Below are 14,925 nucleotides of genomic sequence, written 5' to 3'. Positions count from 1 at the left end.
TGGAGCAGATGGAGGAGGAGTTCAGGAGGTGGGATGTGTTGCCACTCTCCCTAGCGGGCAGGATCCAGTCGGTTAAGATGGCGGTGCTCCCGAGGTTTCTGTTCCTCTTCCTGTGTTTACCCATCATGATCCCGAAGGCTTTCTTCAGGAGGGTCAGCAGGAGTTTTACGGGGTTTGTGTGGCGCAGAAGACCCCGAGGTTGAGGAGAGTATTTTTGGAGCGAGGTAGGGAAGTGGGTGGATTGGCGCTGCCCAACCTGTGTGGGTATTACTGAGCTGCGAACACGGCAATGATTCGTAGGTGGGTGATGGAGGGGGAGGGAGCCGCATGGAAGAGGATGGAGGCGGCGTCCTGTGTGGGCACGAGCTTAGAGGCGCTGGTGACGGTGTCGTTGCCGCTCCCCCCGACAAGGTACTCTACGAGTCCAGTAGTGGTGGCTACCCTCAAAATCTGGGGGCAGTGGAGGCGGCATAGGGGGGGAAGTGAAGGCCTCAGTTTGGTCCCCGATACGGGGGAATCACCGGTTTGTACCACGGAGGATAGATGGAAGGTTTTTGAGCTGGCGCAGGGAAGGTATCAGGCGGATGGGGGACCTCTTCCTTGACGGAAAGTTTGCGACCTTTAGAGGAGTTGGAGGGGAAGTGGGGTCTCCCCCCAGGGAATACCTTCAGGTATATGCAGATTAGGGCGTTTGTTAGGCGGCAGGTGGCGGAGTTTCCGCTATTGTCGCCAAGGGCGGTTCAGGATAGGGTGCTCTCGGGGATGTGGGTCGGTGAGGGCAGGATCTCGGCAATTTATCAGGTGATGCAGGAGGAGGAGGCCTCGGTGGAAGAGCTGAAAGCAAAGTGGGAGGAGGAGCTGGGAGAGGAGATTGATGAGGGGACCTGGGTGGAAGCCCTGGGGAGGATGAATTCCTCCTCCTCTTGCGCACGGCTTAGTCTATTCCAACTACAGGTGCTGCATAGGGCGCATATGACTGGGACCAGGCTGAGCCGGTTCTTTTGCGGGGAGGACAGGTGTGGCAGGTGTTTGGGGAGCCCAGCGAATCACATCCACATGTTTTGGGCGTATCCAGCGTTGGAGGGCTTTTGGAAGGGGGTGGCGGGGACCTTGTCAAAGGTGGTTGGCTCCAGGGTGGAACCGGGCTGGGGGCTCGCAATGTTTGGGTTAGTATCGGAAGCCGGGAGGTGCAGGGAGGCAAAAGAGGCCGGCATTCTGGCCTTTGCGTCCCTGGTAGCCCGGCGCAGGATTCTTTTACTGTGGGAAGGATGCGAGGCCCCCGAGCCCGGAACCCTGAATCAGCGACATGGCTGGGTTCATTAAACTGGAGAGGGTTCAAGTTTGCCCTGAGGGGGTCGGTTGCAAGGGTTCTTTCCAGCGGTGGCAGCCTTTATCTAATTTCCTGGCGGAGAGCATTAGAGGTGGTCAACTTCAGCAGCAACCGGGGGGGGGGGGGGGTTACGGGGGTTCGTTTTTCATGGTTCTATGCCTATTTTTTTTCTTGTTAATTTATTATTTTTGTATTTGATGGGGGGGGGGGGGTACTGTTTTTCTTTGTTGTGATAAAATATGTTGTTGAAAATTTGAATAAAAAATTTTTTTTTTTTTAAAGTTGGTAAGAGTCAATGTGGACCTGCCAAATTTCCTTAGTTTCCTGAGGAAGTGAAGGTGCTATTGTACTTTCTTGGTGGTAGCGTTGACATGGGTGGACCAGGACAGATCTTTGGTGATGTGCACATCTAGGAATTTGAAGCTGTCAACTATCTCCACCTCGTCCCGTTGATGCAGACAGGGGTGTGTACAGTACTTTGCTTCCTGAAGTCAATGACCAGTCTTTAGGTTTTGCTGGCATTGGCGGATAGATTGTTGTCGTTACACCACTCCACTAGGCTCTGTTTCTCCCTCCTGGATTCTGATTCGTCATTGTTCGAGATCCGACCCACTATGGTCGTGTCATCAGCAAACTTGTAGGTGGAGTTGGAACTAAATTTTGCCACGCAGTCGTGTGTATAGGGAGTATAGTAGGGGGCTAAGTACGCAGTCTTGCGGAGCCCCAGTATTGAGGACTATCGTGGAGGAGGTGTTGTTTATTCTTACTGATTGTGGTCTGTGGGTCAGGAAGTCGAGGATCCAGGGCAGCACAGTGGCGCAGTGGTTAGCACTGGGACTACGGCCCTGGTTCAGTGTCCATGTGGAGTTTGCACATTTTCCCCGTGTCTGCGTGGGTTTTCACCCCCACAACCCAAAGATGTGCAGGTTAGGTGGATTGGCCACACTACATCGCCCCCTTAATTGGAAAAAAAATATAATAATTGGGTACTCTAAATTTTTTTTAAAAAGGAAGTTGAGGATCCAGTTGCAGAGTGAGGAGCCAAGTCCTGGAGCTTTGATATGGCTTGGCTGGGAATGTGGTGCTGAAGGCGGAGACAAAGTCAATAAATAGGAGTCTGATGTTGGAGTCCTTGTTGTCGAGATACTCCAGGTCTAGGGCCAGGGAGATGGCGTCTGCTGTGAACCGGTTGCGGCGATATGCGAATTGCAGTGGATCTAGGCATCCTGGGAGTATGGAGTTGATGTGCTTCATGACCAATCTCTCAACTACTTCATTACGATTAATGTCAGGGCCACTGGACGGTAGTCATTGAGGCCAAGTCGCCTGGTTCTTCTTTGGCACCGGTTATGATGGTGGTCTTCTTTACACAGATGGGGACCTCAGAGCGGAGTAGGGACAGGTTGAAGGTGTCTGTGAACACATCTGCCAGCCGGTCCGCGCAGGCTCTGAGTGCATGACCAGGGATCCCGTCCGGACCTGTCGCCATCCGAGGGTTCACTTTCAGTAAGGCTGATCTGATTTCGGAAGCTGTGACGGTGGATATGAGTGTATCCGGGGCCACTGGGGCGCTCGATAGTGGATTGATGGTTTCCTGCTCGAACCGAGCATAGAATGCATCGAGTTCATCGGGGAAGGATGCGTTTGCTGCCGGAGATACTGCTCGGCTTCGCTTTGTAACCCGTTATGTTGTTTAGGGCCTTGCCACAAACCGATGAGAGTCTGTAACTCTAATCTGTGACTCTAGCTTGGTCTGATATTGTCTCTTGGCATCCCAGATGGCTTTGTGGAGGTTGTACCTGGGTTCTTTTATAGGTCAGGGTCACCTGACTTGAACACCTCAGATCTGTCCTTCAGTAGGGAATCAATCCCCCGATTACTGTGAAGCAACAGTGTTAACTACTGTGCTACTGTGCCGCCCATATAATCTGCTATGTGAGATCTTGTCGAAAGTCTTCCGACAGTCTAAATAAACCACATCCAACGGGCCTCTCCTGGTCAACTCTACTAGTCATTTCAAAGAATTCCAGTAGATTTGTCAAACATGATTTCCCTTTCGTAAATCCATGCTGACTTTATCTGATTATACAGCTGCCTTCCAAATGCTGTGCTGTGAAATCCTTGATAATGGGCTCTGGCACCTTCCCTACTGCCCTGTAGTCTCACTGGTCTATAGTTCCCTGTTTTCTCTCTACCTCCATTTCTGAATAGCGGGCTTATATTAGCTACACTCAATCTGTAGGAACCATTCCAGTGTCTCAAAGAATTTTGGAAAATGACCACCAATGGATCTACTATTATTAGGGCAACGTCCCCAAGTACTCTGGGATGAAGATTATCAGACCCTAGCGATTTTTCCGCCTTCAATCCCATTAATTTCCCCCAAATCATTTCTCTACTAATACTGATTTCCTTCAGCTCCTCACTAAAGCTTGTGTTTCTGAGAACTTCTGGTGCATTATTTATGTCTTACATTATGAAGACAGAAGAAAAGTATGAGTTTAGTTTCTCAGCCACTTTTTTCCCCCATTATGAATTCCCCATTTCTGATTGTAAAGGGCCTACATTTGTTTTTAATCAATCTTTTTCTCTTTACGTACCAAAGAAACATTTACAGTCAGTTTTTATGTTCCCTGCTAGCTTACTTTCATATTGTATTTTCCCCCCTATCAATCCCTTGCTCTGCCTTTGCTGAATTTTAAACTGTTCCCAATCCTCAGGTCTATTGCTTTTTTCTTGTTAATTTGTGTGCCCTCTTTTTTGAATCTAATACTTTCTCTAAATACTCTTGTAAACCTGGTTCTCTTTCCACACCTGCGCCAAATAGGAAATAAACAACCTTTTGGAGTTAATCTATTCGTTCCTTGAATGTCTGCCATTGCCTGTCCACTCTCCTTCCTTTCAGTGATGTTTTTCAATCCATCATCGCCAACTCATGCCTCATACCATCATAGTTACCTTTATTCAGATTCAGGACCCTGGTCTCAGAATCAACTACCTCACTGTCCACCTTGATAAAGAATTCTATCATATTATGGTCACTCATCCCCAAGGGTTCTCTCACATCTAGATTACCAACTAATCCTTTCTCATACACAATACCCAGTCCAAGTTGGTCTATTTCCTTGTTATTTCCTCAACGTATTGGTCCAGAAACCCATCCCATATACACTCCAGAAATTCCTCCTCTATGTGCTGTGACTAATTTGACTCACCCAATCTATATGCAGATTAAAGTCACCCATTATCGTAGATGTTCGTTTATCATATGCATCTCTGATTTCCTGACTTCCATTGATTGGGATTTGCTGAGAAGTCACACATAAGAGCTTCTGTTGGCTCTCCTCCCGCGAACCTGAAAAATAGGCAATTTTTGCTCGAAAAACGGCTACAAATGATCCCCACACCACTAACAAAATGAAGAAAGAAGGAAAGATGCTGAACAACAGCCAGTCCAGAGGTATGAGTGGAGACAGGAGAGAAGAGCCTGGGCAAACAGTAATCGGCTGAACCGCCCAGTGCACGTGGCGGCGAAACCCAGACTTCGCCAGAGCGAGAGGAACCGACCCGCCGCACAAGAAGCCCCCCTCACCAGGCGATGGATGGAGGATATTCCTCTCAAGAGAGTTGAAGGAACACCAAGAAGAAACAAAATCGGACATACAAGCTGCGGTGAAGGGTTGTGGTGGCCGAAGTTCTGACGACCATGCAGGTGACCCTGAACCAAAGCCGAAAAATGGACTGGAGGCCCAGGAGGTAACGATTAAAGTCCTGGAGAGGGCTGAAACAGACCAGAGCAACCAGATAATTTCCCTGGAAAAGGATGGTGGCAAGGCTGGGCGCGACACAAGGCAACCTGAGAGGAAAGGTTGAGGATCAGGAGAACCAGTCGAGTCAGCAAAGCTTACAACTCGTGAGCCTGCCGGAGGAGATCGAAGTGGGGAACCCCACAGACTATGTGGCCCAAATTCTGGGTAACCTGGTGGGGAAGGGACAACTTCCAAAAACCCACCAGAAATCTACAGAGCGCACCGGTCGCTCCGACCAAAAGCCCCAAAACCGGGGAACAGCTGAGGATGATAATTGCAAAAATGCACCAGGACCAGGACCGGGGAAAGAAACCTGCGCTGGGCCAGGCATCCAAAAAACTGCAGCTGGGAATGTCACAAGGTCCGGATTTACCAGGACATTGGGGCTGACCTGGCTAAGCGCCGGGCAGAATTCAACAAAGCGAAGTCTAATGCTCTACAGACATGGCTTGAGATTCAAATGTTGTAAACTAGCCAAGTTCTGGATCACGTATCAAGGCACTTTTTTCACAGTCCCTGCGGATGCTGACAAGTTTGTTACAGAGAACGGACTGGAGAAGTGGCAGCAGGGGCAGCGATAAAAAGCTCACAGAATGAAACTCTATGTCACAATGTTTTAAGAAAAACAATGAGGTCTCTCCCTTTCACAGTCTGTACAGCCAACTATAGGCCATCTCCGAAAGTAACCGCTTTACATGGGAGACACTACTGCCTCGTTTTGGAGACGAGAACGGTAAGAGAGGGAGGGATGATCAAGTACAGCTAAGCACAAGGGAAGGTGAGGGAAATGGCGGACAGGGAGCCCAGAGATCAGGCAATGGGAGGAAGTGCAACAGCCCCCAGAAGGAGGGACATCACACTCGCAGGGTAGCTAACACCGGGATTCATGAAAAAGAGAGGCCGACTCCTGTCCCCCACAAGGGGGAAGGCACCTGGCTGGGGGGGGGGGGGGGGTGGGGGGTCACATAATGGGCACGAAGGGTTAACCAAAGGTAGAGGCAGGGGGAAGGGGTAGTTTAGCCAAGGGATGGGGGGGGGGGGGGGGAAAGAAGACGGGGGGGCAGAAGACACCGTAAAGGAGAATAGGTGAAGAAAGATGAAGGATATTAGACTGGCTACACTTGATGTCTTGGAACAAAATGGCGCTGCATGCAACAACTTGGAATGTCCCTGGACAACGGAAACCCCGGAGTGCAGGGGCCCGACCTCATGGGGAGAACAGTGACTGCAGCCATTCTAGCAGCCCCCTAACAAGGGAAACCTCGGAGTGCAGGGGCACGTCCACCAGGTAAGAATGGTTGATCCCACAGAAGTGGGGGGGGGGGGTCAAATACTCCCTTTCAGGATAGTCACCTGGAATGTTAGGAGACTTAACGGCCCAGTGAAAAGATCCAAGTCTTCGCCCACCTGAAAAACATGAATGCCGACATAGTCTTTCCTCCAAGAGATGCACTGAGGGAGAAGGACCGACTTCAGGTAAGGAAGGCTGGTGAGGCAGACTACCATTCCTGCTACGTGATCAGTGGTGTCCTAGACGTGGCACCAGTAGGTCTGGTGAATGTGTACGCTCCCAACTGGACGACATGGAGATGATAAAGAAGATGATAGCGGAAATCCCCGACATAGAAACGCACCGACTGATCATTGGGGGGGCACTTAGCTGTGTACAGGACCCCAATGACAGACAGGATTGAACCCCAAACCATAAAGACCTCCAACATGGCGAAGGAACTCAGCCTATTCATGAAACAGATGGGGGTGGTGGATCCATGGCGATTCACCCACCCGGGGGGAAGAGTTCTCTTTCGTTGCTTCCAGGGTTAATAAGAGCAGAATATTCCGCAACCGTAATCTCCGACCATGATCCATATTCTATGGATGGAGGCAGGCCGTAAGGGAGAAATAGGTGAAGAAAAATGAGGACCATCGCCCATGGAGGTTGGACACGGCCCTATTGGCCGACAAAGCTTTTTGCAAGAAAATATCACAGATCAACAACAACCTGAATCAAAGGGAGAAAAAGCAAAGGGAAAACCGGTGGGAAGGGAAACGCAGGGGACCACAATTGAAACTGCAAACACTAAAGAAGGGATAAAAGAAAGGAAGGGGAAACTGTGGATAGTCAAAGCCGATCTTTGTGTAAAATAGTTTTAGCTTCACTTCTTATATTTCTTGTTTAAACTCCCCCGTTTGTCCTGTTGCTAAATGTTGCAAAATCTATCAGGTTTACCTTATAACCCTGTTAGTTATGCATGATTGACACACTTCCGAATTATGAGGATTGATCAGAACTGCTTGAACACTTGGGGTTATTTCTGTTCCCAATTGGATTCTAATTTACAAATTTCTGGGTTCTCTCGGAGGTGGGGGGGGCCACTTCTAAATCGAATCCCATTAGAGTCGCCACTAAATGGTTGCTAAGTGTGCTCTACACTTAATTGCTCTGTTTTATAACCTTTGCTCTAGAGTCGCCAGGTATCTTTATGATACCACCACGAGGTTCAAGTTCAAGTGCTGATCAATAACTCAATACAACCAGTTTAGTAAGGTTCAAATCAAAACACATTTATTATATACACAATCAATCGCTACTCATGCATAAAATACTATTCACTAGGCTATTTCTAACACTAACAGGCCAATACTTAGCTTTGGAAAAGGGACCCATTAGGTATGGGGAACAATTGGCCTCTCGTTCGATCCTGAGTCTGCAGGCTTCCAGCTGGTATGAACTAATGGTTAGGAGCGCCTATCTCGTAGCGTGCGTGGACTGGACACTTACCTGGTTGGTGCAGCTGCTAGGCAAGTCTCTCCGAGTTGAGAATCACGGTCGAGCTGCCAAGAAGAACAAATTGAACTTGGGGACTCTACTTTATAGTCCTCAGGGGCTTCGTGCCCTTTTGGGCGGTCCCCGTACCTGGTTCCAAGTGATTGGACTGAGTTTTGATCACTTGGATCGATTTCTCCAATACTGGAGCTGTTCCCTGATCGCTGGGCGGTTCCTAAGTGTCCGTTGGCCTTCCTTTGTCTTGGCTCCTGCTGGTGCCGAGGAGTCTGGCTTGGCCTCGATTATCTTAACTGTTTCAATTGTTCCCGGGGATCGCTCATCAATATGTAGATGGACGTCAGTTTCAGTGCTGTCTGGGTTCTGCAAGTTCTAATATACAGGAGATTTTGCACCTGCTTGTTTTTTCTGTCCTTGGCTGAATTTCCCTACATTCTTAGCGAATCTCCATTTTAAAGTCGGGAAGTGGCCAACCCAGGTGGCTACAGTCCATATTTGTTTTGTATGTCAAAAACTAAATAAAAACATTTTTTTCAAAACCTGATTTCCTGTCTAATGCTATTCCCAACTTTACCTCAGTTTGGTGGTCTGTATACCACCCCTACAAATTTTTTTGTCCCTTGGTGTTTCTTAACTCGATCCATACAAATTTCACATCGTCTGTGCTAATATCTTTCCTCGATATTGTATCAATATATTCTTTAATCAACACTGCAATTCCATCACCTTTTCCTTTCTGTCTGTCCCCAACCACTCCCAATCTCTCACTCACCCATTTTATTTTCACCCTTTTTCTTGCAATTTTAACCCTTGCATCAATCAGCAATATTGGATATTTCCTATCCAGACTGGATGACTTATCTAAGTACTGCCAGCCTTTCCAGCATCACTTTATCTAAATGTATCTCAACCTCATTTACCGTGGCTATGTCAACCCCTGATGCAGATGTGGACAAAGAGTACCTCAGGCGCATCTTGCCTTTACCAGTGGATGTTCGTTTTGACTCTTAATCAGCTCCACCAATAGTAGCTGAAATGCCATTTGGTGATAGAAAAAGGAATAAAGTTGGCAATGTGCATGTTGTGTAATGTACTTTAGTTGTTTTATTGGCCTTATATATTACAGAACAAGAGCAGAAGTAGGTCATTCACCCTCTCGAGCCTGCTCTACCGTTCAATAAGATCACAATTGATCTGTTTGTGTTTCAAATTCCACAATGCCATCTACCCCCGATAACCTTTGATTCCTTTGCCTCGCAAGAATCTATCTACTTCTACCTTAAAAATATTCAATGACCTTGCCTCCAGTGCCTTCTGAAGCACAGAGTTCCAAAGTCACACAACCCTCAGAGAAAAAACATTTCCTCAGCTCGATCCTAAAAGGGCGAGTCCTAATTTTAAAATAGTGCTCCCTAGTTCTGGTCTGACCCACAAGAGGAATCATCCTTTAAACAAACATCACTTTGCCAAGACCATTCAGGATCTTATGTATTTCAATAAAATCACCACTCACTCTTCTAAACTCCAGTGGAAACAAACCCAATCTGTCCAATCTTTCCTCCTAAGACAACTCACTCCTTCCAGTATCAATCCAATAAACCTCTTCCGAACTGCCTTCAATGCATTTACATCTTTTCTTAAATAAGACAACCAAAACTACACACAGTATTCAAGATGTGTTTGGGCAGGGAAGGTGGCCAGGATAAAGAAGGCGGCACTTCAGAGAGGCCAGCAGTTTGGTGGGTTGGGCCTTCCGAACTGGTTGTATTATTACTAAGTGGCAAACATGGAGAAGGTGCAGGTCTGGAGTAGCGAGGCGGAGGCTTTATGGGTGAGGATGGGGGCTGATTATTCTCGAGGGTTGGGGTTGCTGGCGACAGCACTGCTTCTTTTTGCCTCAGGGAAGTATTCGGAAAGTCCTGTGGTGGTTGCCACGTTGAAGATTTGGAAGCAGCTTCGGCAGCACTTTAGGTTGGGAGCGGGATTGAGGCTGATGCTGATCCGGGGGAATCATAGATTTGAGCTGGAGGAGGATTGATACAAGGTTTCAGGGTTGGAAAGAGACGGGTGAAGGAGATGAAGGATTTGCTTTTGGAGGGGCGGTTTGCATGCTTGGAGGAGTTGAAGGAGAAGTTTGGGTTTCTGTGTGAGGAGAGTTTTTGGTATATGCGGGACTTTGCTAGAAAGGTTTTACCGACTTTTTCGATAGCGCCCGCCTCCTCGTTGTTGGAGGTTCTGTCGGTAATAGGGTTGGAGAGTGGGGTTGTCTCAGCGATTTACGGGAGGATTTTGGGGCAGGGTAAGGTGACTATTGTTGCTCGTTCTGGGTGAGTGTGCTTAACACTCAATTTGGCTCTGTTTCGTTACTTAGCTTTGGAGTCGCCAGTATCGTTAAGATCCACCACAAGTTTCAAGGTCAAGTTCAAAGCAATACACCATACACCAATTAGTAAGTTCAAACAAATGAGTTCATTATAATACAATTATTATACTACCCATGCACAGGCTAAGATGATTAAACTATTCCTACCACTAAATGAATCAGTACTTATCTTAAAGGGAACTGCCGGATCAGGAGACAAGGCCTCTTGCTCTGCACTGGTCCGCAGACTTCAGGTTGGTACGGGTTAAAAAGGGGTCAGGTGTGTCTATCTCTGGTAGCGATCGTTGTGAGACACTTACTTGCTGGTGGCTGCTGTCCCAAACCTCTCCTCTCTCTCGGGCAAGGTCTTCTTTGGTAAAGCTGGTCGAGGGGCTGGTCCAGAGAGGAGGGCTGGTCAAGAAGAACAAACTAAGTGTGGGACCTGTCTTTTAGAGGTCCAAGGGTTTCGCGCCCTTTTGGGCGGACCCTCTATCTGCTGGGAATCGATTGGTCTCTTCCCAATCGATTTGTTTGAATGCCCCCAATACTGAGGCTGTCTCTCGGCTATTGGGCGGGCCTTCAGGTGCTTTGTTTTCGATCCCCGCTGGTGCCAGGGGTGTCTGGTTTCCCATACACTGTTGCAATCACTCTCTATTTGTGTCCATTGTCCCTGGGATCGTTCCATTGCTATGTTAACTATCCCGGAGATTGCCTCATTAGTATGCGGAATGTTCGATTCGGTGCTGTCTGCTCTCTTAGCAGACAGAATACACATTGGCTTGGTGCAGCCTGCTTGTGCTGCAAACGTTGTCCATTTTAACCTGCAAGCTTTGCGTTCCTCCATTTTGTATTGAGGGAATGGCCAACTTCGGGTGGCTACACTATAGAGGGGGTTGAGGCCAAGTGGGAGGAGTTGGGGATAGCGCTGGAGGAGGGACTATGGTGTGAGGTGCTGCGGGAGGGTGAATGCCTCAACCATCATGTGCGAGGCTGGGGTTGATACAGTTGAAGGTGGTGCACAGAGCGCATTTGACAAAGTCAAGATGAGCCGAATGTGAGGGGGTAGAGGATACTGCGAACAGTGTGGGAGGGGCCTGGCTAATCATGTGCACATGTTCTTGTCCTGCCCAAAGTTGGAGAAATTTTGGGGGGTTTTCAACACCATGCCGGCAATCCTGCACGTGGATTTAGAGTCGGGTCCCATGAGGGCCATATTGAAGTTGCAGACAGGAGCGGGGGCAGATGTTTTAGCCATCATCTTGTTGATCACTCACAGACAGGTTCTGTTGGGGTGGGGGTCAGCTTCTCCACCCTGTGCCTCAGTATGGTTGGGGATCTAATGGAGTTCTTACATCGTGACAAGGTGAAATTTGTCCTAAGGGGGGAACAAGAAATGGGGTTTGTTTATTTTGCATATCGGAGAGCTAGTTACCATCACTAGTTTGGGGGGGGGGGGGCAGGCGGGTTGTTGCAGGGTTTATTGTAATTGGGGTTGTAATGTTTTTGTTTTGTAAAATGTTAAATGCTAAAAGTTTGAATAAAATTCAAGATGTGATCTCACCAATGCTCTGTATAACTAAAGCATACGGCTGGATTCTCCACCCCGCCGCGCCACATTTCGGTTTCACCCCCGCCGGCGGGGTGCTCTGTAACGCCAGATGGGTCAATGGGGTTTCCCATTGTCGGGCAGTCCCACACCGTCGGGAACTCCCGGGGCTGCTGGCAAAACGGAGCATCCCGCCGGCGGAGAATCCAGCCCAATATCTTTTCTTTTATGTTCAATTCCTCTTGTAATAAAGGACAGCATTCCATTAGCCTTCTTGCTGTACCTGCATACAAACTTTTGCTGACTCATGCACGAAAACACCCAAACCTCTCTGCACCTTGGAATTTGGCAGCCATTCTCCCTTTAAGTGAACAATTTAATATTTTCCCACATTAAACACCATCTGCCAGATTTTTTGCCCACCCACATCAATCTATCTATAACCATCTGCAACCTTGTGTCTCCTTTTGCAACTTACTTTCCTACCTTTCTTTGTGTCGTGTGCAGATTTAGCTAGCAGGCCTTCACTTCTCTCATCTAAATCATTGATATAAATTGTAAAATGTTGAGGCCTCAGCACAAGGCCTGCAGGACTCTGTTGGTTGTCGGATTGATTCGCTCAGTCTATAGCATACTGCTTTAATAATAGAGGGCTCAAGCTGATTCCCAATTAGTTGGTGTTGTGGTTTTAAGGCATATTCTACATTTTTATAATTTAATATAATTATGTAAGGGTGGGTGATGCATATTTTTCCCATGATGTTTGACTTACCTGCAGCACCTGTAATTATCAAGTAAATTCTTCCATTTTCATAAACCATTGGTGAATTTGATTTTCTTGTCCAAACACACTCAAAAGTTGTGGGGCTGGATTCTCCGCAGCCCCGCCCTGAAATCACGTATGGCGCGGGGGCAGAGAATCCATTCTTACGCGGTGATTGTGGCCGGCACCGCTTCCGCAATTCACTGCCCCCGGAGAATCGTCGCGCGCGGATGACGCAGCGCGGCTGGGGAACGATTGACAGAGCCCCCCCCCCAGCAATTCTCCGGGCAAAACTAGCCGAATTCCCGACGGCTTGGTGGGGACGGGGAATCAAGCAGCTGGGGTGGGGTCCTCATGAACGGCTAGGGCGGCGATCAGGCAACTCAGATCCGCGGGTGCGCGCCATCTCGGGGTGGGAGGGGCCTACATTTTGGATGCCGCTCTGCGGTCCAGGTCCGCCATGGTGCATGGCGCGGCTGCTGCAGGCCGCCACCATGTGTATGCGCCGACTTCCGACTGGACGTGCAGGGGCCGTTTCCTCAGCCACATCTGCGAGCAGATCCCCGGGGCCTGCTAGCCCCCTGCAGGTAGGAGAATCGCTCTTGACTTTTTGAAGGATGGTTAAGAGTGAAATGCCAGCATTTTAGGCTTGCATGGGGACGTAACCCCATTTTTGGAGAATCCAGCCCGAGGTCTTCTGAAAGATAGCAAATTAATCATACTAGATCATTTTCTAATGACTTCTAAATTTCATTCATTGGGAAGGAGTAACTGGATTACAATACAAAACAATAATAAGCAGATCTTCAATATTCAACAGGTGTATCAACTAATCAGTTTCCTCTTCTACTCTAATTTCTTTCTCCAGATTAATCCTATAGTCATTCTCTGTCCTTTATTTTCTGACCAAACATCTGACCCGCCACTCATCTTTGCACAGTTAAAGTAACGTTACAATAATTCTTTCCACTATTTTAATGATAATTGTTGGCACCCAAATTTATTTTAATCAGGCAGCTAATTATATGTTTCTTACAACTTTAATAAATTTTTATTAAACATATTTTTCTTCAACAGAAGAAATTGCAAATATATTCATCTCCGCTGGATTGAAAGAAGTTCAAAATTTAATGGATCGACGACTTCAAGTTAATCGTAAAAAGAGAATTGCGATGCATCGTATTTGGGTGCAATGCAAATACCAAAAACCCTCCATAAAACATTTAAATTAAGACTGAAGATATTTATTTTTGGATGTCCTTTAAGTTGCTCAGGTGGAAAAGTTTCACTATTTCATTAGTATCTTTTGTGCTCTTAAGTATTGGCATTTTTTCCCCATTCCTTCACTGTTCAGCTTTACTTTCATGTACCACAGTGGATCGGGACGATGCTATTAAAGTTTGTTTGATATATTTAACTGTGCTGTATATTCTTGTGCCGTTTTAACATATTGAAAGTTATTTAAACCTGTTATCCAAGGTGGTGCATGCCAGAATTCATTGTCTCAAATATTAAGAGATGTAGCCATCATTCCTTTTAAATTACAACTGTAGCAGTGTTATTCGAGTTGCTACAAGTTTTAACAACCCTCAATGTTACAGGAGAATGTACTGCCACATACAGCTGTATATCAGCACTCAAAAGTCATTCAAAAGGTCTATGTGGGTTACCACTAGGTTCCTGGCAATGGAACACGCCACCACAAACATTTACTTGCAGGCAGCTCTGCCCTTTTTACACAAGCATCTAAATGCAGATTGCTATTTTACTAAATTACTGTTGCACATCCAGTCCGTTTTACAAATGTATTGATTTTTTTTAGACCTCAGTCTTTTCCCCCCCCATTATAAGACCATAAGACCATAGGAGAAGAATTAGGCCACTCGGCCCATCGAGTCTGCTCTGCCATTCAATCCTGGCTGATATTTTTCTCATTCCCATTCTCCTGCCTTCTCCCCATAACCCCTGATCCCCTTATTAATCAAGAACCTATCTATCTCTGTCTTAAAGACACTCAGTGATTTGGCCTCCACACCATTGTGCGGCAGAGTTCCACAGATTCACTGCCCTCTGGCTGAAGAAATTCCTCCTCACCTCTGTTTTAAAGGATCGACCCTTTAGTCTGAAATTGTGTCATCTGCTTCTAATTTTTCCTACAAGTGGAAACATACTCTCCATGTCCACTCTGTCCAGGCCTTGCAGTATCCTGTAAGTTTCAATAAGATCCCCCCTCATCCTTCTAAACTCCAACGAGTACAGTCCCAGAGTCCTCAACCGTTCCTCATACGACAAGCTCTTCTTTCCAGGGGTCATTCTTATGAACCTCCTCT

At 47.3% G+C, this 14,925-nt stretch overlaps 1 protein-coding gene across 5 annotated transcripts in view; it reads left to right on the top strand.

The window, feature by feature from the left end:
• Positions 1-14,012, top strand: part of LOC119961930 (tRNA N(3)-methylcytidine methyltransferase METTL2-like) — a 79,433-nt gene extending 65,421 nt beyond the window's left edge. For 4 of the 5 annotated variants that reach the window (XM_038789493.1, XM_038789495.1, XM_038789491.1 and 1 more), the window contains exon 10: positions 13,673-14,012. In XM_038789493.1, the coding sequence (XP_038645421.1) occupies positions 13,673-13,827 (155 nt within the window). In that variant the 3' untranslated portion in view covers positions 13,828-14,012. The remainder of the gene's footprint in view (positions 1-13,672) is intronic. The other variant, XM_038789492.1, reaches the window with a different exon arrangement.
• Positions 14,013-14,925: the final 913 nt, after the last annotated feature.

This window comes from Scyliorhinus canicula, chromosome 2 (genome assembly GCF_902713615.1).
Source record: "Scyliorhinus canicula chromosome 2, sScyCan1.1, whole genome shotgun sequence".
NCBI classification, from domain to species: Eukaryota; Metazoa; Chordata; class Chondrichthyes; order Carcharhiniformes; family Scyliorhinidae; genus Scyliorhinus; species Scyliorhinus canicula.
Note: the sequence above shows the minus strand (reverse complement) of the source record. Positions and strands in the feature narration are given on the sequence as shown.